Here is a 27,497-nt window from a genome sequence, read left to right on the forward strand (position 1 = left end):
CTCGAAAGTTAGCATCCATATTTTTAAACGTGTTAAAACGCAAACCCTTAAATATATCGACTGAAAAACAAAGTGACTTATGCCACTTTCAAAATAAACGGCTCAATTGTAAATGAATCAAAATTCCGTTAATTTTACAGTGTGCTATCTTTCTGTCCGGCACTGTAGAGACGTAGAACGTGTAAACAGAAGGTAAATAAACGATGGTGTCTGATGGGTAGACGCTGTGGGTGGAGCGGCGAACGGGGCGAACCGTGCCGAAGAATGTCGAAGAGAAGCTCGGGCCTCGTTGAACTTGTTCGGGTGGTCTCGACCGCTCGGCCGTCAACACGCAACGCCGTCGTTTCGCGTCGGGTTTACCACACACCATCGGCCGGCCGGGATGATAAAAGTCCGTTCTTATTGCGGCTGATCAGTTGCTGTTCAGAACGTGGCGCGCGAACTGGTGTGCCTCATCCGAAGAAACTCTCGTCCACACTGGCTCTAAATCGGCTGTCCCTAAGGAGATACTGCTGCAAGAAAGACACCGAGAACGACGACACCATGGCTACCAAACGAGATCCTGCCTCCGAGCAGCTGAACGACTACAAAAAGAACACGAAGGTAATTCTCTTCTCCTGTAAATCGGCTATGCTTTTCCGTTTCAGCTTTCCTCTATCCCCTTCGCGCTTCTATTTTCTTTCCTTTTCTCATCTCTCCGCCGTTATTTGTCTTCTTACGTGCGCCACTCGGTCGGTAAAATAGCGCCACGAATTGAACGATCTATAGATCCCCGCTTGTACACAGTTGTTTCGCCATGAGTGGGCGATGTTTTCGTTTGAGAAACGATCGGCGTGACGATCCGTTGTCGAGACGTTCGTTTGTGATATGCTGTATTGATACTGACAGAGGAAATAGTCATTTTTTTGTTTATAGATTGTTTAGAAAAATTGTTTTACGTGGATATAGTATTCGTTAGTTCGGTTACAGTCAGCTTTATTTTTAATATTCTTGTCTGAATTCGTAACTATGTTGCAAATAATTGCACGAATTTTGATTTTTGTAGGCTACCTTTATACAGGGTGTCCCGTATTTTTCCGTACGTACTTCGGGAGTGTGTTTAACGAGTAAAAAGTAAGACTGAAACGTTATATAACGAAACGTTACCAGAGGCAAATTAATTACGGGAATCAACGTCGTCTGCGAAGAGATTACACGAAATCATAATCAACTGAAATCATCAACAATAAATTCGATAACTCGTCGATGTCTAGTTTGCGTTATAAAAGGAGGGCGTCGCATTGAAACGGTGATATATAATGATCACACTTCAGGAAGTGCAGGACATTTTGTATAAAACATTATAGAAGAATTTAGTTACAGTTCGACCGAGCTTTTTAGCGTGTTTAGCACCGAGCACATTTGCAAATGCTATAAACAAAGTTTATAGTTATAGTTAAAGTTTGGTTTCCGTGCGTTGTTATGATAATAATTTCTGCCTTTTCTATTTACACTGACCGTAAAACTCTTTTATCGAACGCTTTCGTCGGTAAGGTTAAAGTACATGTACAGCAATCCGCATAAATTATCGCGACCATACTGTTTATCGATATTTTGCCACGTTGCCGTATTTCCATAAAATGCCTCGTTCAAACGCGTAGCTAATTCGTAACGAGAGACATCGTCGCAGACAACTGAACGTTATATAGTGTTCCATTAGTATTATTTTTACGCTGATTGCCACTCTCGTTTCGATTGCAAATCAGAAGGGATTTAAAATTTTTCAAGAAACATCATTTCTAGGTGGTATGCCGTTGATTGTAAGATGCCGATTCTCTGTGTGAACGAAACAGTCGCTTAGAATAATGACGACTAGACTGCGGATTTTAGGCATTTATAACAAAAATGAGTTTGTAAAGAAATAAATGAGCCGTTTATTTTGAAAGTGGCATAAGTCACTTTGTTTTTAAGTCGATATATTTAAGGGTTTGCGTTTTAACACGTTTCAAAATATGGATGCTAACTTTCGAGAAGATTTACTTGTATTTGTTATCTCAGGATACTGATATTTTTCTCAGTATAAATAATTTCGTATAAACATTAAAAAATCACCACTTTTCATTACGGTAAAGTGACTTGAACCACTTTCAAAATAAATAGTTTAGAAAAATGACTGACATGTATTAATTTTGTCCGACGTATTTTACCGAAGTGATGTTTTGAAAGAACAGTGATTTACTAAAATTGTTGAATAAATTACATATATAATAATAATTTATACCATGAACATATTTAATATAAAGGTTTGATTTAAGTATTTTTTATTTTAATATTCATAAAATACAAAAATAATTAGTACATTTTGAAACATAAGTATAAGTAATTTATATGAAAATACATCAGTTCAATTTAATTTTCGTCATCGATAGGAGTGATTAAGTCCTCGGAAATCGTGTTTTGTTTCAAATTTTTCAAATAACTGTGGTATATTGGGGGTATATAATTAAGCAAGTCCATCGTGTCTTTGTATTTTGCTGAAGAAACAGGACGAGATCCAGCGTATAACGGATCCATTTCTATTTGTGAATAACGCCTAGGTCTTCCTCTTTTTGGTGACAAATCCAAAGTTAGAAATTCATCTTTTTCATCTAAAGTTAGTTTATAAAACATTTTATAGCCATCTGCTGGCGGGTCTGGAGGTAGCCGCCACATCACTATAATTTAATTTACAAAACTGCACTATTCTTTCGCACTTATAAAAATAAGTCCAGTGATCACAATTTTTTTTAAAATACTGAAAATAATTCAAAACAATACTTCACGCACACACTTATCACACGTTTCTATTTCTTTTACACTAAGCCCCGCAATTAATTTCCCGAGTACAGCGACTTATGCCACTTTCAAAATAAACATGTTTTTTATACCGTTAATTAGCAAAACTTCTCTCGAACAAATCTCAATAGTTCTCAACTTATTGATTGCAAATTTTTTTTAAATGAAAAGATACCGTTCAATTGTAATTAGTGTTACCATTAACTCGATTTTTTTGAAAAAGTGACTTATGCCACTTTCAAAATAAACGGCTCAAATACAAAGTATAGTGGAAACATCAAAAGAATTTGAAAATATATATTGTTACACTATTTTTATCTTATTAAAATAATTAAAGAACGAAATCTATGCCTCTCTAGCACCTGTCCCCTGTAATCAGTACAAACAATTTTCATTTTGTATAAAAATTAATAGTATAATGATAACAATTCCTGAGATGGAAGAGAAAATTTGTGATTTTATTCGAAACTCCATCGCCTCGGGAGAGAATCTGGTTAAATCATTCTCGATACGTTAAGAATAGAAAACTTCCTATTATATAAGGTCTCGATGCACCTTTACATGTCGAACGCAACATTTCCTAAGCGATGCAATTCTCTGCGGAATTCCAGTTTCTTAAATCTCACTTCGTTGCAGATATAATTGGTAATTGCTTTCTATCATATTACAGTCCCAATTTATATATATATCGTACAACGACTGTTGCGTGACTAATTATTATGCTTCAATTTATTTTTCTCATCGATGTCACTTTTAGAGCATACATAATAATAATAATAATGTTCCTAATGCTGTTCCTAATGCCTGATTATTATCAACGTATTGCATTAGACAAAATTTATATATGTATATTTTATTGAATAAATTTCATAAATTTATATTATTCTCAACGTAGTAAATTTATCAACCAAGCAAATCAATTTGTATTCGATTAAACTCGTTCTGAGTTTCCAAACTAAATATGATAATATTAATAAGTATTCCGTATAATTACACATACATTTTGTTTTTGTCACTCCAATAATTTTCAAATTTCACAAAATTTTGTTTAGTTATTGTTTAGTGAATGAGTCGGTCTAACAATTCAAAGAAATTCAATTTTGTGACTAGATTGTGTAACGAATTTCAAATGAATCATGTCCAGGCCTAAAAATTTAACTAAAATAATGAAGAAATAATAAATAATGAATAATACTAATAAGAAGAAGAATAAGTAATGAAAGTATGCATAAATAATAATAATGCAATAAATATGCAAACAACGCTCGTTACATTGCCTCTATCACTATTATTACTGAAAATATCTCTTCCAAAATGAGCCGTTTATTTTGAAACTGGCATAAGTCACTTTACCGTAATGAAAAATGGTTAAATTTTTTCAGTATCCTGAGATAACAAATACAAGTAAATCTTCTCGAAAGTTATAGCATCCATATTTTTAAACGTGTTCAAACGCAAACCCTTAAATATATCCACTTAAAAACAAAGTGACTTATGCCACTTTCAAAATAAACGGCTCAAATAGGAATTGCCTTACTTTATAACGTAATATCTGTATACGCAATAATAAATCACTATTCGAGATCGACGATCGGACAATAATTACTTGCATATACGTTATCATGCAGTCATGAAATACAAAGTCATTCGACGCTACCTCGATACTCCGTCTTTCAGCGACGTGCTTCTTGGATACTTTATATTACAAACTCTCTGTGCTATTCTTATCCGGTTTCTTCGCGTTGCAATGCTACTCGTCGATTACCGGCGTTATCATTGAGTAAGCTTTACCTATCGGTTTCATCATGCATGGAAAAGATGCATCAGCTTGCGGTGATTTGCACGATACACGGATAAGCGGAAAACAACGGACGCGCTATCGAGTAGGTAGAAATGCGCCGTGAAATGCCTGAGAACGCGAGGAATATGATTAACCTTGCTGATTCTACTATTATTAGCTCGTTTTAAACACATTTACATTGACTTCGAGTGGAACGGTGCGGTTTCCTGAAATAATCTATGTTTTACCACATGTGGGGCGTCACCCCAATGCCGAAAAGAAAGGAATAGATACGACAAACAATAAAAAACAGGAAATTGTTTTATTAGAAACGCGGAAAGAACGATAACGTATATCTTGTTAGTAAATTCTCCCCAATTGTCCCTCGGCTTGTAAACAAAAATGGACATATTGGGAAGAGGGGATACGATTATCCGAGCCTTGCGGCACCGTTTTTATAGTACTTTATAGTAGTTTATATTAGTTTATAGTAGTAGTATATAGTATATATAGCATGTAGTAGTATATAGTAGTTTATAGTAGTTTAGTAGTTTATAGTAGTTTAGTAGTTTATAGTAGTTTAGTAGTTTATAGTAGTTTAGTAGTTTATAGTAGTTCATGATAATTTATTTATTTAATTGATTATCAACGTATAAAATAATTTTACTTTGCCGAGTCATAGCGCAAAATTTATTTTGGTAATTGAAAACGAACGAAATTTTTTTTCCACACAATTTTCCTACCAAGTATCCAGAAATTAAGCGTTCAAAACATCGAAATTGCTCGTAGATAAATTACTCTGAAAGACATGGTGAATATTTATTACGCGAATCACCGAATAAGTTTCTACTTGCAAGTAAAACATGAGCGGAAATGGAAATAGGAAAAATTCGATTTACATATTTCGCAATGTACCGTTCCCTTTTCACGGTTATATTTGTGCGGTAATAAATAAACGATCTACAATCAAAATTCAACGGGCTATCGAATAAAAGTTAAATCACTGTGGCCTTTGATCGCTCGAGAAGTTAATAAGATAGCACTTTGTTTTCTCAAGATAGCGGCCTATATAATCATTAATAAAATCGTTTCGATAATAAAATCTCTTCTATATCGCATCTGCATTGTTCGACACATAACGATGTTTTAACGAATTATTATATAATAACAATATAATAACAATAACAATAATATACAATATAATGTAATAATAATAATAATAATAATAAACAGTATTATTATATAATATATGTATAATAACAATAATAATTATTATTATATTTCTATGCATACTTTCACATTAAAAGTGTTTTTGGTGTTGTTACGGAAATTCATATTCACAATTTTTAATTTAAAAAGCGAAAATATATTTCTTCTATTGATAATTTAAACAACTCAAAAATAACGTGACAATTTTCCTAAATTTTGATCATGTCTATACAATTTTGTATTTCATCCGTTCAGTTTTCTTATCATAAACGCGTAAAATTTGTAGCCATCAATCACCTGTAGCTTTTTCCCAGGATGTTAATTACCTGTGAAGTTACGACGTACCGGAAAACTAATTTGAGAACAATAACGAACGCGATTACAATGCGAATTCCCATGCGATTTGTCCATCACGGATCACGAAATCGAAAATTTTCTTTCTGAACGAGCACTTTGTTGCATTCGCTTCTGAAGGACTCATTGTTCGAACAGTGGCAACTAAAAATTCGCGATCAATTAATTAAGCATTTTTCTTGCAATGAATGGGTTTATTGTACAGGTCCAAGAACGAATGGTCGATCGTCAGAGAATTTAATCAGTTGTTTTTTGTCTGATATCATCTTCGAACATTTTGAATATATGAGATAAATTTGTCGAAGTTCACGTTGCGTAAACGATACATCCGATAATTGCAAAATTCGTGCAAATTTTGTAAACTGCAAGTGAGAAGATCTTTATTGCTACATGAATCGACTTTTTGAATGGATTCTAAGGTAAATTCTCCTTAATTGACGCACAGATTGTGCACGAAAATGGACAATTTGGGAGGAGGGGAAACGATTATTCGAGCTTTGATAGTTGAGTTTTTATAGTTGTTGACAATTCGTAACTATAAAAACGAGTCGCAAGTCTCGAACAATTTTATCTCCTCTTTCCAAATTGTCCATTTTTCTGGAAAATCTGAGTGCGAATTAGAGAATATTTACTGTACACACTCTCTACACCAGCTTATAATGGAAGTGTTTGCTGGATTATTTCTAATATCGTTCTCTAATCTGAAGCTAGGAGTGACACTTCTACAAATTAGTTTATCTAGGATGATATTGACGATTGCTGTGAAAATGATCGGCGCATGAGGTGTTCCTGTTACACTGTCCGACAAAATCAAACTGTTTTTCTGGGTTCCTATAGCCACTATGAAATTCTTGTAGAGCTTCACTCCCTGAACAAGAATCCGAAAACCGAATTGCTCCATCACCCTCAGTTTTTTAAATAAACAGACTTTTGTAAAAACCCAAAATTTTCGACAAAAATGAGGTATTGCATGAAAAGTACAAACGTTAGAAAGTTCTAATTGCTGTTAAAAGATAGAGGAGAGTTTCCCTAATATAGTGTCGTGCAATTTATTAATTGTTTTTGGTCCTAAATATCAATAAATTAATGTCAAAGTTTAAAAAAGCGTCGACGTGAGCAGTTTCTGCGCAATATTTTTGTATTTTTACGAAAAGTTCTTTGTTCGGCACGAAAACTCTACCCAGGATCGGATTCTGTAGACATTTCTGAAGAAGAAACGGCCCGGTAAAAGTGTCGGAACGATATATATTTCGAGTAGATCGAGAAAATGTTCGACGGCAACATGTACACGACGTTTTGCCGCCATGTGCTTCGCTGCTCGCTTCTCTCTGTCCGACAGGGCCGAAGCTATGCGTAATCAACACAGATGGAGGGATCCAATGGGGCACCCACTTAGCGTGTGGGGCGCGCCATTTTTTTTAGTACTTCGATGCGCTGTCTTCTTTTACATATTTTTATGAATAATAATCATCAAACTGTGAATCATAAATTAAAAATGGAGAAATAATAAAAGAAAAATAATGGACAAAAAATATTCATTTTATTCTGAATTTGTTCGATTTACAAGTATATCATGTATACAGTTATCATTTCAAATTATAACGATAATACGATCATGAATAAGTAATCACTTTCAAAACGTTAAACTTCTTGAAACATATCGTTAAATATATATTTCAATATTTATTTAATTATATGGCGTAGGAGTCAAAATTATACTAGTGTTAGAATATATACTTTCGTTACCAACTCCAAATACTCTGGTGTGATTTTTTCTTGTGAAATATATCACAGTTTGGTGATTATTATCCACAGAAATATGTAAACAAAAACAGAACATTAAAGTACTAAAAAAAAATTCAAATATTATTTACGAAAAGTGGGTGCCCCATTGGATCCCACCATCAGTGTTGATTGCGCATAGCTTCGGCCCTGTCGGACAGAGAGAAGCGAGCAGCGAAGCTCATGGCGACAAAACGTCGTGTACATGTTGCCGTCGAACATTTCCTCGATCTACTCGAAATGTACATCGTTCCGACACTTCTATCGGGCCGTTTCTTCTTCAGAAATGTCTACAGAATCCGATCCTGGGTAGAGTTTTCGTGCTGAACAAAAAACTTTTCGTAAAAATACAAAAATATTGCGCAGAAACTGCTCACGTCGACACTTTTTTAAACTTTGACATTAATTTATTGCTATGTGGGACCAAAAACAATTTATAAATTGCATGCCACTATATCCGGGAAACTCTCCTCTATCTTTTAACACCAATTAGAACTTTCTAACGTTTGTACTTTTCATACAATACCTCATTTTTGTCGAAAATGTTGGGTTTTTACAAAAGTCCGTTTATTTAAAAAAACTGAGGGTGATGGAGCAATTCGGTTTTCGGGTTCTTGTTCAGGGAGTGAAGCTCTGCAAGAATTTCATAGTGGCTATAGGAACTCAAAAATCGTGTCGGACAGTGTTATCAGAACGGTGCAACGTTTGACGTTCGCTCTTTCACAATACTGCTTGCAACAGAAATTTCTGTCGTCAGAACAGATCTTGTCGCCGATAATACCTTGCATAATGCTTCAGCATTTTATCGGCATCCTTCTGCCGTTCTTATCGACGTTTTCCGCGTGATGACAATACACCATAAAAAAATCTTCGCTCGGCGTCCATGTCGCAACTTTCCATTTTCATAGTGTACCGTCGCTAAGCGTGTTATACCATTTAGATGGTAAATGCGAGTCGTGCAATAGGGGAAAGTCGGTTTTTTGGTCGACGAGAAGTATCTGGCTTGGAATAAAATCTACGCGTCGGGTTGTGCGAATTTCTTCCTCCTACAGTGAAAGGAATAGGACACGGTCGTTGAGAAGTGAAAACTTTGAAAAATTGTTCGCGTAGGTTGCGCTGACGAGCCGCTAATATTCTCAGTGTTAGACACATCTACGTACCTCATTCTACATTTGCACAATCATGCTTGCAAGTGGATCACTATGGCTCTTCGATTCGTCTACTTGTAACTACTTGTAACAATCGCCTAATTTATTTCTGCAGACCGCGCATGTTCGCGCGAAACTAAAATTTCCAGCGACAATTTCAAGAAGCAGAAGTTGTATAAAAATTCATTTTTTTAAATATTTGTACAAATTGAAAATAATATCGTAATGTTTTTGCTTTGTTTACGGCCGCTACTTTTTATTTCACCTGCAAACTATGAATCGATCTAGTATTACATGATTAGTTTATGCTAATAAATTTATTCCGATGAAACAAACACTAAATAACATAAAAAATAAGTGGATCTTGAATATAATAATATATTAATAATATATATAATAATATATAAATAATATAATTGATAATAGGTACTAAATTTAGAAAATTTATGATTAGATTAAGATCGAATAGGAAAAAACTAAAAATTAATTTTTATTTGAGAAATAAATTATCTAATCTATTTATTCCGATAAAACAAACACTTCCGATCTAATTTTCAGAAATTTTTATATTCGCTATGAGATAATAACTTGAAAGTTTATTTTTGAATGCTTAAATGTTTGAAAATTTATAGATTTTAAGATCGCAGATGTCTAAAATTTTGAATGTTAAAAAATCAGAAAGATGAAAAATGTAAAAGTTCAATTTGTATTTCGGAACATTGGAACTTTTGAACGTCCAGAGTTTCGAACCACTGAAAATTCCAATGTCGCGCACGATTGAAACCTTGAAGACGAAAAATGTAATCAACGAGCTCATATAAATAGATAATGAAATAAGATAGTAAAATGTATTTCGTTCCAACGTTTATCTGTAGGCCGCAACGATTATCTAATTGTACAGTCAATTTTTGCGATAAAAACTTAAACAGCTTTGCGATAAAAAGAAAAAGGTGGCATCGTGCACCTAATCAACTTATGTAATACTATATATCTGCTTTATTTAATTTCTAGTTTTCTGGGGCGTAACGATCATCGTTCATCGCAAAAAAAAGCAATTTCATTATTCGATCCACAATTATGCGACTATGTAATTAGATTGTAGTAGCTGCTGTTTACACGAACAAAACGTTTCGTATTTTCTGCACGTCATTTGTAGATCGTGGATCTTTTTGCGAAATAAAAGTCAAGCAAGTTATTTGTAAGAAATATAAATTACATGAAAATTTCTATTTTCCTTTCAACAGTTCTAATTAATCGAAGATGATGTAACAGCGTCCGGAAATTCTTCAAATGGCTTTTTAGTTTTGTGTGTGTGTGTGTGTGTGTGTATTTGACCAATTAATTTTTGTCATAAGTTTATAAACATCCGAGTGGCTCCAGCCATTTGTGTTTACCAAGGTCGGATAATTCAAACGTGAAATGATCGACGGTCTCAGCGCGCGCAATGCTCCGCGGAATTGCAGAAGTTGCAGAAATTACGCGATAGTTCACGATGCACAAATAGAAGACCGACGTTTAGGTGTCCCGCGATATATAGGCTGATGAACGACAATGATTGTCGCCGTGTCGAGGCCTCGGAATGCGTTATGATTGCGATAAAAAAAACTCATTTCATTATGTTACGAAAAAAATAAAAAACTGAACGACGGTGTCCACGCGATAATTTTGCAACTTGATTGTTATCGTCTGCCGCGAAACCGATTATGATTGGTGGACGATCGATTTTCATGAAAAATGCATCCTGGAATACGCGAGTATTCTGTCGTAAGAGTTCCGTTAACGCGTTAAAACACGGAGCTAATTTGTTATTTTTCCATTTAGGCGACACGTGACAATGTACAGCGAATTCTCTCGAATTGTCCCTCAGCTTGTAAAGGAAAATGGACAATTTTGGAACAATTAATCGAGCTTCGTGACTCGTTTTTACAGTTGTTAACGATCGGCAACTAAGTAATTGCCGATTTGTTCAATGAAATAAAAATTTTTTTTTACTTGGAACGAAGTTCAATCTGTAATGTATTTTCCATTTTGTTCGATCACCTTTTGCCATCTCTCTGACAACTTGAAAATTCCACGCTCGCAGAAAGTCTGATCCTTCTCGGCCAAAAATTGAGTTAAGTGAGATTTTACAGCGTCATTGTCATTAAAAGTTTTACCACGAAGGGAGTTGTTCAGGGATCGAAATAAGTTGTAATCCGATGGCGCGAGATCAGGGCTATATGGTGGGTGTAACATCAATTCCCAAGCAATATCCATCAATTTTTGCCGAGTGGACAAAGACGTGTGCGGCCTGGCATTGTCCTGCTGGAAAATATCAGCTTTACGATTGACCAATTCTGGTCGCTTTTCCTTGACCGCTGCATTCAATTTGACCAGTTGCTGACATTCGCGGATAATAAAAAATAACATAATAATAATAATAATAATAATTTTATAATATAACATTTACGGATATCATACAAATGGGAGTGAGAGACATCTATAACTGAAATCGGCAATTACTTAGTTGCTAACCCTATATATTAATTGGAGAGAATTTACTGTATTAAAACTATTGTTCCCGCCGCTTTTTTCCCTCGTTGCATCAACATTATAATAACGGAGTTCGATCCTGCAATTAATTCAACTGCTTGAAACATGACGGAGATGCATCGATGCTGATGAGTTTTTTCTTCGACGATTAAAAGGTAATTTTGATTATTTGTAAATAAACACTCATCTTAGGGGAAAACAGATGACAGAAATTATTTCAAGAAAGTCGTAACTTTTTGAAAGCCCCGATTTTTATGTCTAACGGTTCAAGAAAATTCGTTGAAAAATATAAACGAATATTATTAAAGTTGTATAAATTCTAAATAATTGTAAATAATTGTATATAAATTAGTTAGTTACATCTTTTGATGGATCGAACCATTTCGAACAATGGAAAAATATCCTCGAATAGTATTGTATAATTTGACTGTAGCGTTCTAGATGCCATTATTATCAATCTAAATAAATAATTACCAAGTTTCCTTCAATACATTTCCGTGCCATTGAAACGCAGTTATCCTTTTCTTAGACCCAACTGAAATAACTAAAAATTTAAGTCAACCTTCGCTGTTCGAGCGCTAAACAGGAAGGTCAATAAGGCTGACACATTGTTTAAATATTTATGAACCTGATTCGCGTAGTTCTGTATTTATATCTGGCGGTAATAAATATTTATTTTTCAACCGTTGAATTAACTATTCAACGTTTAATTTTACCGAACGATAGAGTATCGTGTGCTTCAAGTCGCATTTATGTTTTCGGGTACGTTTTTAACAATTTTGGTATATCCTTATCGATTAAATTCGATCGAAACTTTCGCTTCAACGTTCAATATCCTCTGCAACGTGAATGAATACGTTCGATACGGATAAATTGAAATTCACAAATCGATTGCGTAATTCGTTACTATTTCATGCTACCTACATTATCTGCGCAAGCATTGTGCAATGCAAAATGCTAGGAAAATATTACGCATCAGCTCCCGTTCACAATACTTTACGGTTTCCGTGGGACTGAATATTTTCCGTTGAAGTAGTTAGGTGCGTAATTGTTTGCCTACTGGCGACTCGCATTAATTTCTCATTATGTACAAGTGATCTCTAAACAGTTCTGTGCTCAGTCCTCGCCAATTGAACAAGTAGCGAAGACTCGTAGATTCGAATTACCGTAATTCCGCCCTAATTCGCGCTTGAATTGCGCACAAAAATGGGCGATTCGAGCCTCGCGTCTCGTTTTTATAATTGTTGACAATCGGTAACTATTGGGTTGGCAACTAAGTAATTGCCGATTTGTTCAATGAAATAAAAAATTTTTGTTTGCTTGGAACGAAGTTTAATCTGTTTAATCATTTTGTTCGATGACCTTTTGCTATCTCTCTGACAACTTGAAAATTCCACGCTCGTAGAAAGACTGATCCTTTTCGGCCAAAAAGTGAGTTAAATGAAATTTTACAGCGTCATCGTCATTAAAAGTTTTACCACGAAGGGAGTTGTCGAGGGATCGAAATAAGTGGTAATCCGATGGCGCGAGATCAGTGCTATATGGTGGGTGTAACATCAATTCCCAACCAATATCCATCAATTTTTGCCGAGTGGACAAAGACGTGTGCGGCCTAGCATTGTCCTGTTGGAAAATCACACCTTTACGATTGACCAATAACATAATAATAATAATTTTATAATATAACATTTACGGATATCATAAAAATGGGAGTGAGAGACATCTATAACTGAAATCGGCAATTACTTAGTTGCCAACCCAATATAATAACAAGCATTTTGTAACAGAAAATGCGTTTATGTAGATACATTGATCGCGCAGATTTTTCATATTATTAAAATAAAACTGAAGCTCTACCGTCGAATATTATCCATGTATCTCTGACAAAATGTTGTTTTGATTCGATTCTAAGTGCGATAAATTAATAAGGTACAACATAATCAACTAAACCTAAAGGAATAACAGACTCTTCGTTGAAACTTTTGAAACTTCATCGGAACTTTGATTTATTTGTTATCGTATTAACTGTTTCATATGCATATGTTAAATTTTGACGTATTGTGACAATACTGTTTCCTTTTAATCGATAAACGAATCTTTTAACATCGAAAATTATAAACAGACTCTAATTTTGCATATTTCGATTAACTTACAATTTCGATGCGATTAAATAGAATGCCTCGATTCTATACAATTTTTACAATCGTTAGATCAACAGTATGAACAGTATAAACAGATTTTAATTTCCTTTCATGTAACATTTCAGTTAACTTACAATTTCGATGCAATCAAATAAAATGTCTAGGTTTTATACAATCTTTATGATCGTTAGATTAACAGTCAAAGTGTTTGAAAAAATCCACCCACATGATTGATAATTACCAAAGAAAGAGAGGTGTGTGTGTGTGTGTGTGTGTGTGTGTGTGTGTGTGTGTGTGTGTGTGTGTGTGTGTATGTGTGTTGAGCCTTTCGAAATATTGATTTCAGCTATTTTGGGATTCATTGCAACATGCGTGAAATAAAACTAAAGAAAAATAACGGCAAATAATAATTAAAAATGGAAGAAGTGAACGTTCACGGATAATAAAAAACAACATAATAATAATAATAATTTTATAATATAACATTCACGGATATCATAAAAATGGGAGTGAGAGACATCTGTAACTGAAATCGGCAATTACTTTGTTGCCAACCCAATATAACAAATGAGCAGCGAGTCTCGAATAATTGTATCTCCGCTTCTCAAATTGTCCATTTTTATCTCAGCGCGAATTTGGGAGAAATTACTGTACAGCGTGTTCGCGTTTGAATACTTTTATTGAAATAGTAGGCTTCGATTTGCAGAAATAATGAAAAATGCACGGGATATTGTTTTATTTCGTTTTTATACTATTGCCAATAAATCTAAATTTTGTATAAACATTAATGCACGGTCCATATCTTGCGCAGTATGGATCTCTCGAATCTTCGGTAAATGATCTTGAATCTTCTCAATAAATCTTCGGTAAATATAAATATCACTTCTTCCCCATAAAACGTTTACGCTACTTTATACTTGTTAATATTTGATCTTCTTGATTGAACATCAATAAAGGAAATAGTATCTTTCGTTGAGCAATACAAGCGTGTGAACGACAGGAACGTCAAGCGTTTAATAAAAACCTACGGCATGTATGCATTATACGGAACGAACATTGATATTAAATTAATACTAGATTAGGTTAAAATATTATTTAATATCAGAGTTAAATATTACAGACGAAGAAAAATAATAAACTGGGAAATTATGAACAATTCATTGTCACTTTAACCCTTTGCAATCTAAACCCTGGCGACTCCGAGGCGACGCTAAAAATTGCTACACTATTTTCAAAAGTATTTTCACATGACAAAAATTTGTCTGTTTTGATAAGTTGTCGAAGAATAGAACTCTTCTATAAGTGTACGCGTATCATATGCATCAAATAAAAATAATTATATATATTGGAAATACTGTAGATTGAAAAAAACCAATGAAAATATAGTCTCATATAATAATGAAAAAATAGTCTCGAGTGCAAAGGATTAATGCTTCATCATCCGGGTTCTAAAAATGTCCCACCATGCGTCAAGAAGATGGGACATTTTTAATCCAAAGATTTACCGCGTTAAGTATCGATTTTTCTATTCATACATCAAGACGATCTCGAGATCACTGAACGTTGCAATTCATAGTTGAGCCGTTTATTTTGAAAGTGGCATAAGTCACTTTTTCAAAAAAGCCGAGTTAATGGTAACACTAATTACAATTGAACGATATCTTTTCATTTAAAAAAAATTTGCAATCAATAAGTTGAGAACTATTGAGATTTGTTCGAGAGAAGTTTTGCTAATTAACGGTATAAAAAACATGTTTATTTTGAAAGTGGCATAAGTCGCTGTACTCGGGAAATTAATTGCGGGGCTTAGTGTAAAAGAAATAGAAACGTGTGATAAGTGTGTGTGAAGTATCGTTTTGAATTATTTTCAGTATTTTTAAAAAAGTTGTGATCACTGGACTTATTTTTATAAGTGCGAAAGAATAGTGCAGTTTTGTAAATTATATTATAGCGATGTGGCGGCTACCTCCAGACCCGCCAGCAGATGACTATAAAGTGTTTTATAAACTAACTTTAGATGAAAAAGATGAATTTCTAACTTTGGATTTGTCACCAAAAAGAGGAAGACCTAGGCGTTCTTCACAAATAGAAATGGATCCGTTATACGCTGGATCTCGTCCTGTTTCTTCAGCAAAATACAAAGATATGATGGACTTGCTTAATCATATACCTCCAATATACCACAGTTATTTGAAAAATTTGAATCAAAACACGATTTCCGAGGACTTAATCACTCCTATTGATGACGAAAATTAAATTGAACCGATGTATTTTCATATAAATTACGTATACTTATGTTTCAAAATGTACTAATTATTTTTGTATTTTATGAATATTAAAATAAAAAATACTTAAATCGAACCTTTATATTAAATATGTTCATGGTATAAATTATTATTATATATGTAATTTATTCAACAATTTTAGTAAATCACTGTCCTTTCAAAACATCACTTCGGTAAAATACGTCGAACAAAATTAATATATGTCAGTCATTTTTCTAAACTATTTGTTTTGAAAGTGGCTTAAGCCACTTTACCGTAATGAAAAGTGGTGATTTTTTAATGTTTATACGAAATTATTTATATTGAGAAAAATATCAGTATCCTGAGATAACAAATACAAGTAAATTTTTCTCGAAAGTTAGCATCCATATTTTGAAACGTGTTAAAACGCAAATCCTTAAATATCTCGACTTAAAAACAAAGTGACTTATGCCACTTTCGAAATAAACGGCTCAGTTATACCTATACTTGTCGCGTCATAAATTGTGCATAGGATACGAAAATAGAACCCGAATAAAGATTACAATACGTTGTCGCGAGTGCACGAAAACTATTCGTAAGATTATCAATACCGATCGAAAGTAGGAGATTTCCAAAATGAAATAATGTTGGATCAGAAATCGCTAATTTGTTTTATTCTTATCTCAACGATCTCCTGTTTTCCGTAGGGAGAATGTCCAACGGTGCTATTAACCGGAAGTGGCGCGCCTATCGCCGAGAAGAAGGCCATTTTAACGGTTGGCCCACGCGGGCCCATGCTAATCCAAGATTTTGTTTATCTCGACGAAATGTCGCACTTCGACAGAGAAAGGATTCCGGAGCGCGTGGTGCACGCGAAGGGAGCAGGTGGGTTAACTTATCACATTCTCGTCGCAATGTTCGATGTTTATCGCGTCCCATTATGGAAACAGTTTTCTCGGTATCGAACATTTACATCGGAAAACGCTCGGCTATATTTCGCCATAAATCCAAGAACTAACAAATTTTATGTTAAACATTATTGTCTCACTACGCGATAGAGTTTATGGCACGAATCGACAACCGTAAACTAACATTACCGAAATTGAAGAAAAGTGAAAAGTGAGGCCGAGAAATAGCGTTTTATTACATGCAAAGGCTATTATACAGGGTGTCCTAAAATTGTTACTTCCGGGAATTGACGGATTCCTGAAGTGATTTCAAGTAACTTTTTCCTCAGCGAAAATGCAATCCGAAGCTTCGTTTACGAGTTATTAACGAAAAACAGTGACCAATGAGAGGCGAGCCCGGTTGGTGCGAGGCGGCCGAGCCAATGAACGAAAGCGCTTTGCGCCAGCCAAGCTCGCCTCTCATTGGTCACTGTTTTTCATTAATAATTTGCAAACGAAGCCGCGGTTTGCATTTTCGCTAAGGAGAAAGTTACTTCAAATGATCTCAGGAAGCCCTCATTTCCTGGAAGTAATATAATTTTGGGACATCCTGTAGACCACTGCTTTTTTAAAATAATCTAGTGTCAGCAATTTTTCATACTACACTCAATTATTAACTTCGGATAGCCAGAGCAATAGAACGCGTAACAGTAAAATTAAATTATTATCTTAGAAAACAGTAAGCAAACAGACTCCAAGCAATGTAAACAAAAGTTGTGTTCGATCTAATAATTATTTAAGATTCAAGAATTACACAGACAACTGCATTTCGAAATCTTGGAATTCGAGATAGTTCATTCACTTTAACCTTTTAGGTACGGCTGAATTCAGCGCGAGGCTATTTCTCTGGACGGCAGAGTCTGATGTGTACTGTACAGAGTCTGATACTGTATATTCTGTCTGTATATACAGGGTGTCCCAAAAATGTCTCGCAATCCGAAAGTGGCGAGTTCCTCGGGCCATTTAAAGCAACTTTTTCGGTTACAAAAATTTTCTCCGAGGCACCGTTAACGAGTTATGAACGAAAAACAGTGACCAATGAGAGGCGAGCTCGGCTGGCGCGAGGCGATTGAGCCAATGAGCGGAACTGGGCTTCGCGCGCTGGTTGGCTGGACCGTCTCGCGTCAGCCGTACTCGATTCTTATTGGTCACTGTTTTTCGTTAATAACTCGTTAACGGTGCCTCGGAGAACATTTTTGTAAAGGAAGAAGTTGCTTCAAATGATCCGAGGAACCCGCCATTTCCGGATTGCGAGACATTTTTGGGACACCCTGTAGACTGTTGTAAATCGATGTGAAGACAAAGGAAGTGTGAAACAATGCATATGAAGACGATTATTTGGTTCAAACGATGAGCGAGTGAGCTACTAGAGCAAGCCACTATAGTGGCGCGTCGGGCCTAAAAGGTTAAATAAAAATATATTGTGAAGAAAACTCTGAACAGGAAAGCTTGAATATCTAGAGTGAAAAAGCCCAGAAAATTTCCCATAACTATTTTGACACAAGTCGTTATATCGTGTTCTTTTTTTCTTGATCGCAGGTGCTTTTGGGTACTTCGAAGTTACCCATGACATCACGAAGTACAGTAAGGCGAAGGTATTTTCCCGCATCGGGAAACGCACCCCCATCGCCGTGAGATTCTCCACTGTTGGCGGTGAGTCTGGCTCAGCGGACACTGTCAGGTAATAATGATCAAAATTTGCCAAGCTGTGCAATTATGTTTTTTTCTCATTAAAAAAAAAAACAGAGTTCTATGGCATCGGTTATGTTACTTGTGAATAAGTGATAAGTAGACACGAATTCTGATACGAGGTCTCATTTTTAAATATCGAAATAATCGACACAAGATTTTTTTGTTATGTAAAAATTTACGATCATACATGCAAATATATCATGAACGTTTCTAAACATGATGTATGGTTTAATATGAATCCATATACGTACACAAAAGATATAATATAAAAAATGTTCAATCAATGACTAAAGTTCATACAAAAATTTGATAAATATATATAAATAATAATATAAATATATATTAAAATATATTATTTATATATATATTATTTATATATATAAATAATAACGTAATTCTAATATGGTCTAATATTATGTAATAATATGATAATATGGTCGTAATTCTAATATTATATAATAAAATATAACTAGTTTATATAAAATAAAATGTATAGATTATAAATAACCGGATAATATAATAATTAATATATATTAATATATTCTAATATTAACAATTTTCTTTCTATTCTCTGGTACTAACAAACGGATTTTTGTTAACTTCCCTAACTATTTGTCTGTCCCTAGACGAAGGAAAGATGTCAACATAAATACCGGCGCAAATATACAAATATATCCAGAGTTATTCAAACCAAAAAATAGAAAAACCGTTTGCAACGTGCGCTCTATTGTTTTCGAATAAATTAACGAACAACTCTGTTATCACTTAATCGCTTAAATATTGAAAGCGTGGGAAGGTTATTCAGCGTGTCGTTTCAATGAGTAAATTCGAAAGTTCCAAAACCCATTGCAGAGTCTACATGTAAAACATTATAGAAAATCGAGATATCACGATAAAAACCGTGGTTGTTCGCGATGCGGCCCATTACACGGAAAGTCGCGGAGATGTCAACACCGATGCTCTATCGCTTCGAATCAGCTGATTTATTCGCTCGGAAATACGCGATAAAACCGACGGCAACGCGACCGAGCGTGTCGCTTTTTAAAAAGAAAAGTTTCTTTTCCGAAGCAATGGTTTCGAATGAATCACTGGATTGCGAGATTTTTATCCTGAACCGTGCTTCAACGGATGACTCAATTCGTTATTTACGCCAATTTGCAATCAGGGCTTGTGACATTGGCAAACATTGTTCGTCACGAACCAAGAGGATTTCACTCTATTACCGGTTAGAGTGATACTTTTTTCATCGCCTGTTTGTACTTAAAATAAACAATGAATTCTGTTTTAACGCTTCAAGTGTTACGTCATTCGTACAAGACTATAATCCTTCTATCGAACTTGAAAATTGATTTTTATTAACTAGGCTTTACGAAATGTTATAAAACCGTGCTGTAACAAATCGTCTTTTCCACCTGTTATTGAACAAGTTGTTCCGATTTCGTGTATCTTTTATGGACGCTAGTATGGCAGCTTTTTTTTGTTTATTAAGTTTCTTTAAACTCTCATAATGTAGTGTACAATCTTGTGCATTGTTCGAATAAATCTGAGCCAAAAGTAAATTATTGCTTTCAATTGTAATATTATTATATATATAGTATTAGCATTATATATAATATATAATAATAATATTAATAATATTTTTATTATTTATAATATAAATATAATATAATAATATAATAGTATATATATATATATATATATATATAATATATATATTTCAATTGTAATATTATTATATATTATATATAGTATTATTATTATATATAATATAATAATATATAATAATATATTAGTTAACCAAAAGTAAATTATTGCTTTCAATTGTAATATTATTATATATATATAGTATTAGCATTATATATAATATATAATAATAATATTAATAATATTTTTATTATTTATAATATAAATATAATATAATAATATAATAGTATATATATATATATATATATAATATATATTTCAATTGTAATATTATTATATATTATATATAGTATTATTATTATATATAATATAATAATATATAATAATATATTAGTTAACCAAAAGTAAATTATTGCTTTCAATTGTAATATTATTATATATTATATATCATTATTACATATATAGTATTAATATTATATATAATATATTATAATAATAATATTAATAATATTATTATTATTTAGTGTACGTTGTAGGGAAATTATTCCTTGAATCGTTTAGTCTGTCGACAAGTCGATCATCATTTGACCTGCAATTTAATTGTCTACGATTTAATTGTCTCTGAAATCTACTTTCAGAGATCCACGCGGTTTCGCACTGAAGTTTTACACCGAGGAGGGCATTTGGGACTTGGTCGGCAATAACACGCCCATCTTCTTCATCAAGGACCCAATATTCTTCCCTAGCTTCATCCACACCCAGAAGAGAAACCCGGCTACCCACCTGAAGGTAATTCTCAATTATCCTTTACATTCCTGTTTTCAAAATCTGCAAGTATAATGTTCTACCTTTGGTTTCGAAGATAATCTCCAGATTGAATCATACGCAGGCTTCGTTATCTTCAATTACGTATGGTTGTCCAGTTTTTTAATCGAATGTATCTTTTGCATTTAGAGTGTTGTACAGAAAATACGGACCGGTGAACATGATTAATTGGTTATAACAAAATCTCTCCAATAGCTTAAATGAATTGACTTACACAACGCATACATAATTATTGCGCGATCACAGTATACCTGATTAGATAACTTCTCTTCAGACAACTTCTCCACTTAAAATGGATAAAAAGATAAAATGGATTAAAAAGATAACATATGTTTGGAACTTTTCTCTATAACTTTTTTCAGTTGAAAAGAGTATATTATTTTATCTAAGGAGTCATAACTAGAGTTAACTACTTAAAATGAACATGATTATTGCATACCTTTTCAGAAAAATTAATCGCCCTTTTTTTTAAACAAATTGCTTATTAAATAGTACTATATCATACAACTTGTAAGTAATTGCTTCATTGCAAAATCTTAATAAATTTCATAGCAGGAAATCACATATTTCGCGTTTTAATCGCACATTTTTAATATCTTACAGTAAAAGAATTTTCCCAAATTCTGAATCAAGATGTTCATTTTAAACAAAACCTATTAATACGTCAACCGCATATGGCTTTTTAAACTAACTTGAGACAAAAATTAATTTTCTATTATGAGATACAAATGCAGAAATTATAAAATATTTCTCTGGTAAAAAAGCAGCAATCTCCAAGGTTTTCTGTTTTTCGAGTAACACTGTATTTGACGTTATGCTTCAAGTCTTAAATGCGATCTGCCTAATTGATCTGTCTAATCGACAAACTATTCTTTTTACAGGACGCGGACATGTTCTGGGACTTCATCTCTCTGAGACCAGAGACGACGCAACAAGTCATGTTCCTGTTTTCCGATCGTGGTATACCCGATGGTCATCGTCACATGAACGGCTACGGATCCCACACATTCAAGCTGGTAAACGCTGAAAACGAGATGGTCTACTGCAAATTCCACTACAAGGTACATTGTCTATTTTATATTAATTTAAATAATAAGAGAAAAGAGGAATACTTAATTTTTTATTTTAACAGAATTTCTATTTTTCCTGGCGAATCATTGACATTTTATTGGGTTGGCAACTAAGTAATTGTCGATTTGTTCAAAGAAATATAAAATTTCTTTTTACTTGGAACGAAGTTTAATCTGTAATGTATTTTCCATTTTGTTCGATCACCTTTTGCCATCTCCTGACAACTTGAAAATTCCACGCTCGTAGAAAGTCTGATCCTTTTCGGCCAAAAACTGAGTTAAGTGAGATTTTACAGCGTCATCGTCATTAAAAGTTTTACCACGAAGGGAGTTGTCCAGGGATCGAAATAAGTGGTAATCCGATGGCGCGAGATCAGGGCTATATGGCGGGTGTAACATCAATTCCCAAGCAATATCCATCAATTTTTGCCGAGTGGACAAAGACGTGTGCGGCCTAGCATTGTCCTGCTGGAAAATGACACCTTTACGATTGACCAATTCTGGTCGCTTTTCCTTGACTGCTGCATTCAATTTGTCCAGTGGCTAACATTCACGGATAATAAAAACTAACATAATAATAATAATAATAATAATTGTATAATATAACATATACGGATATCATAAAAATGGGAGTGAGAGACATCTATAACTGAAATCGGTAATTACTTAGTTGCCAACCCAATAGTTACTGGGAGCCTATTAATAGGCTTTTCAATGACCAAGCTATGTGGTAAAAGAAGTTCGATAATTTTCTGTTAACTCTTTGCAGTCGGAATTATTTTAGTGTGTTTGTATTTCTCGTTAGTTATGATCGTTTTTCCTCTTTGGATAAGGGAGGTATCTAAATTATCTCCGGATATTATTGAACTACAAGAAAATCATCTTAGTATCAAAAATCATAAAAAAAATCATAAAAAATCATCAAGTATCATTTTGTTGTTGGGAATGTCCCACACTTCAACCACAAATGAGTCAAATAATAATTTATAAAAGAACTTATTACACATCATATTAATCTAAATAATTTCATAGATTATGGAAGAGATTAGTCTAGTGAACAATTTTTTTTTAAATTCTTAACTGTTGGTCTTCGATTTTGAAATAATTAGTAGAAAACTGCCGATAGATAAATTCTGAAGTATATTATATCGCGGACTAAGGATTTTAATGCTAAGAATAAAATCTTCTAAGTAATTTGTAAGGGAACAAATGAATAACGAAGTTAGTAAATAAAACTTGTACGAATAATTAAAAAATTCACCGTTTCAATTGCATCAATTTAATGCATTATTCTGTATTCAGGAAATCTTATAATTATATTTTTGCCTGAAAATGTTATTTAATACAGACTGATCAAGGTATCAAGAACCTTCTGGCAGAGAAGGCGGCGCAATTGAGCGGCACCGATCCCGATTATTCTATAAGAGACCTTTACAACGCGATCGCCAGTAACCGATGTCCAAGCTGGACGTTCTACATTCAAGTTATGACTGCCAGCCAGGCGAAGACCTTCAAATGGAATCCATTCGACGTGACCAAGGTAATGATCTACGAACGATCAGGGATCAAACAGATCGCCTATGAAACTGGATCAATTGAATACTAACAGGAATAGTTGCATCTAAATTTTATGCTCTTGCTATGTGCAACAGTTTCAATGAAAAAAAAACCCCAGGCATTCGATCATCGACTGATGATGAATTTACCTGGCGGGTGTATTCAGATAAAGCTTTAACCCTTTGCACTCCGCTGTCCCCTCTCGTGGGATATCGTAATTCTAGCATATCACTCGGATGTCCCCTCTCGTGGGACATTCAAGTTTATTAGTGATTACGGGGAATTCAGTTATTTCAGCGCAACTTTTTGAGACATACATGTTTCCCTGAAGTTTTCTCTTGAAGTGGCACAAGAAATCAAATCAAAATATAATGAAATTACTAAGATATATACCAGAAATGTCAGCGAGTTTAGACGAGAACGTGAGAGGCGTGCTCACGACGGTCCGAGCACTTCAAAGGCGCCATTTGAAAAGAGCGATAAGGCAAGTTTGTAGAAGAAAGATCGGTATGCGAACATAGCACGCACTGTATAGTGAGATTTATAATCATAAAATCTGGAGGAAAAGATTTTCAAAGCTGAACTCAGTCTGGTTCGAAGCGTCGAGCGGTATAGATAGATCTAACGAGTGAGAAAATCGGAAAAGTGATTCTTCTCTTGGTAAATAAATTGTTTGGTAAAAGTTTTTTTGGTAAATATCATCTTGTGAGTTAGTAATAACAATTAGAAATTTTCAACCTACGTATTTATTCATATTTTTTATTAGAACAATGGCAAAACGTTGAAACACGAATGAGTCTCATGACACAAGTAGTAGCGAAGATGAGCTCCAGATAGACGTTTATACAAATATGTTAGAAAGACTTTAACTGTAGAAGGTTTTCTTCTACAGTTAGTCTATCGTTTTGATAGCAGCGATAGTAATATTGTCCAAGCAACAAGGCGACGAGAGAAAGAGTTCGCATAGATAGCGATTACAACAACGAAACAAAATTATTAAACAAACAATAACAAAATTATAAAAAATAAAATATTGATTTTTTTGCAAATTTCTCGATTTCAGCCAAATTCATATAAGTCCAATATCATTATAATATGTTAGTTCCAAAAGCATACTAAATAATACGAGGGTCTGTAAATGCCCGTTTCTGCCGAAAAGTGGCCCCGAGTAGTCTACGTCCAGAATGGTTCGGAGTGCTAAGGGTTAATAATTATTCAATCATTTTCATTGCAATCTGATATTACAATTGACATCTGAAAAACTATCCAAATGTATTTTTAGCCATGTAGTTTCATGTATTTAAATTCGGCCTGTTGTTCCGCAAGAATAGTCATCATCAGTCACATTTTGTATTTGCATTTTAACGAAAAGTATTATTTTACACCTGGATAGGATGACGTCAGAGTAGAGTAATGAACAAATTCTTGGTTTCAAATGCAATAGGTATGGCCGCACAAGGAATTCCCGCTTATCCCCGTCGGTAAGCTAGTGCTGGATCGGAATCCTGAGAGCTACTTTGCTGACGTGGAACAAATGGCCTTTGACCCTGCTCACATGGTACCTGGCATTGAACCGAGCCCTGACAAAATGTTGCAAGGCCGTCTGTTCGCTTACGGAGACACTCACAGGCATCGTCTTGGCCCTAACCATCTCCAATTGCCCGTCAACTGTCCATACAAAGTAATTTCTCGATTTCTTTTTCTTTGCATGCCATTTGTAACTCATGCGATTTCATGGAAATCGATATATCCCTTTGCAATCTCCTTTTTATTTCAGAATATGCTATATAAAATTAATCATTTATTCAACAGTTGAGAAATTCTACAATTGTTGTTACATACCATGTAATTGCGGTGTTGTTCACGAATGTAATGTAAATTAGTATGATAGATGGTGCGTCAGTGAATGTTGAATTTGGGTTAATATAACACTGCAAAAGATTAACATTTGGAAATTTTGTGGGATTTTCAAATATTGTCTAACTAGTTCAGTTTTTTTTTTTAGACAAAATTTAGAACTATATTCGTATTTTCATTAAAATGGCATATTCAATATTTTTTATAATATATATAATAACTAAAGATAATTCGACTCGCGTGAAGTGAAAGAAAATACTTGGACTAGAAAGAATTTTTTTTATGCTAGTGTATAACGATTTTTTTATCAAAGATTATGGAAATCGAAACAGAATGGTTTAAACAAATCCAATTGGCCATGATCGTCGTAAAATAAGGAACCATTATAATTATTCGAAATAGAAAAACGAGGAACATTATCACGCATGATTTTGAAGCCATCACATTTAAAGCTTTCAATATACAGTCGTAAGTGGACTGTGCATCTCTTAAGGTTATATATTTTAATGTCAGTTTTTTCAATAGAGCGTCAATCACCTTGTCTTTCCGCGTATTTGTTACACGCGGTTCCCTACGATTTTTTGAGATGGTAGGAATAATAAGCTGTGTTTCCTTTTTTTTATCTTTAACTTGTAATATATTTGAATATTAAACTTAACACCGATTCAGAGTAGATTTTTCAGCGAATAGACCATTTTGTGTTCGGATTGATGGTAGACTACCTGTTGCGTGTTGTGTGTTCTCGGAGGTAAACTCGGTGTGGGTGTGTTCTAAAATTGAGATAGTCGGATTCGTGGATTATTCAATCCTTGCGAGGAGCGAGGGAAACGGTCGTTCTGACTGATTGGCTTGCAAAATTATGAAAGTGACCGCCCCGAACTAAGGGTCGCCCGCAGGTAGTGCTCGCACCCTCGGGTGACGCACACGAAGAATCCGAGTGTCCCAAAAATTAGCCGTAGCAAACAATTGTCCGGAAAATGCCTTTTCTCGATGGAACATGCATACCATAAAAAAACGACTGGGAAATGACATTTGGTGACCAACTGTGGATCATAAAGGAAAAACTTGAGTAGAGGGCGGAACGGCTTTTAACGAAATTGCTTACTACGGGGGGTTTGGAATTTCGGTTGTTTTGTCCAAGCGTAATTTATAATGATTCCGTTATACAACGGAACACACCTTGACTCTAAAAAAATGCCTACTACCCTCAATGTTGACTTCGAATAGAAACAACGGAACTTGTCATTTTCTAGGCAATTTCGGCGATGAACTATCAACGTGACGGCCTGATGCCGCTGTATAATCAAGGCGGCGCTCCAAATTACTATCCGAACAGCTTCAATGGACCAAAAGAGTGTCCAGCAGTTCGCTCGCCACAATTCTATGTGAGCGGAGACGTGGACCGCTACGAACCTCAGAACGAGGACGATTTTGGCCAGGCGACAACATTCTGGAGAGAAGTCCTCGACTCTGATGCTAAGACCAGGCTGGTGAACAACATGGTGAGCAGCCTGCGCAACGCGTCCACCTTCATCGCAGAGAGAGCAGTGAAGAACTTCTCCGAGGTGGACGTTGACCTTGGTAGAAGACTGACCGAAGGTCTCCGCAAGTCCGGGATGAGGCTCAGTGTTTTCGGCAAGACAGCCAGCTTGTGAACAGATACCATTACCCCTCTCTTCTTTTGTACCGCATCGTCTCTAGAGCTCCACCTCTGTAATTATCGCTGTTTAATTTAACGGGTTGCTCGTGTACACCATGTATTTTGTTAACATTTTACACAAATAAATAAAATGATTATTTTCGTTAAAACATTATTTTACTTTTTAATCAAATTCTGATGTTAGTCCATCTGATTTTATTTAATCTTTAGATGACGTACCTTATTATTATTAGTATTAC

The 27,497-nt window shown here is 34.4% G+C and overlaps 1 protein-coding gene across 1 annotated transcript; it reads left to right on the forward strand.

Moving 5' to 3' along the window:
* Positions 1–249: 249 nt before the first annotated feature.
* Positions 250–27,407, forward strand: Cat (catalase). Its single transcript, XM_033477841.2, has 8 exons — positions 250–603; positions 16,714–16,891; positions 18,493–18,634; positions 20,928–21,078; positions 21,996–22,175; positions 23,533–23,724; positions 25,186–25,422; positions 26,852–27,407. Exons 1-8 carry the CDS (start codon positions 265–267, stop codon positions 27,251–27,253), a joined length of 1,821 nt encoding a protein of 606 aa, XP_033333732.1. The 5' UTR covers positions 250–264; the 3' UTR covers positions 27,254–27,407.
* Positions 27,408–27,497: the final 90 nt, after the last annotated feature.

Source organism: Megalopta genalis, unplaced genomic scaffold, assembly GCF_051020955.1.
Source record: "Megalopta genalis isolate 19385.01 unplaced genomic scaffold, iyMegGena1_principal scaffold0020, whole genome shotgun sequence".
In the NCBI taxonomy this organism is placed as follows: Eukaryota; Metazoa; Arthropoda; class Insecta; order Hymenoptera; family Halictidae; genus Megalopta; species Megalopta genalis.

Coding starts and splice junctions, on each gene's coding strand:
- Cat (XM_033477841.2), top strand. CDS start 265: ATGTCGAAGAGAAGCTCGGGCCTCGTTGAACTTGTTCGGGTGGTCTCG. Junction 22,176..23,532: donor ACTGCAAATTCCACTACAAG/GTACATTGTCTA, acceptor TATTTAATACAG/ACTGATCAAGGTATCAAGAA. Junction 23,725..25,185: donor ATCCATTCGACGTGACCAAG/GTAATGATCTAC, acceptor CAAATGCAATAG/GTATGGCCGCACAAGGAATT.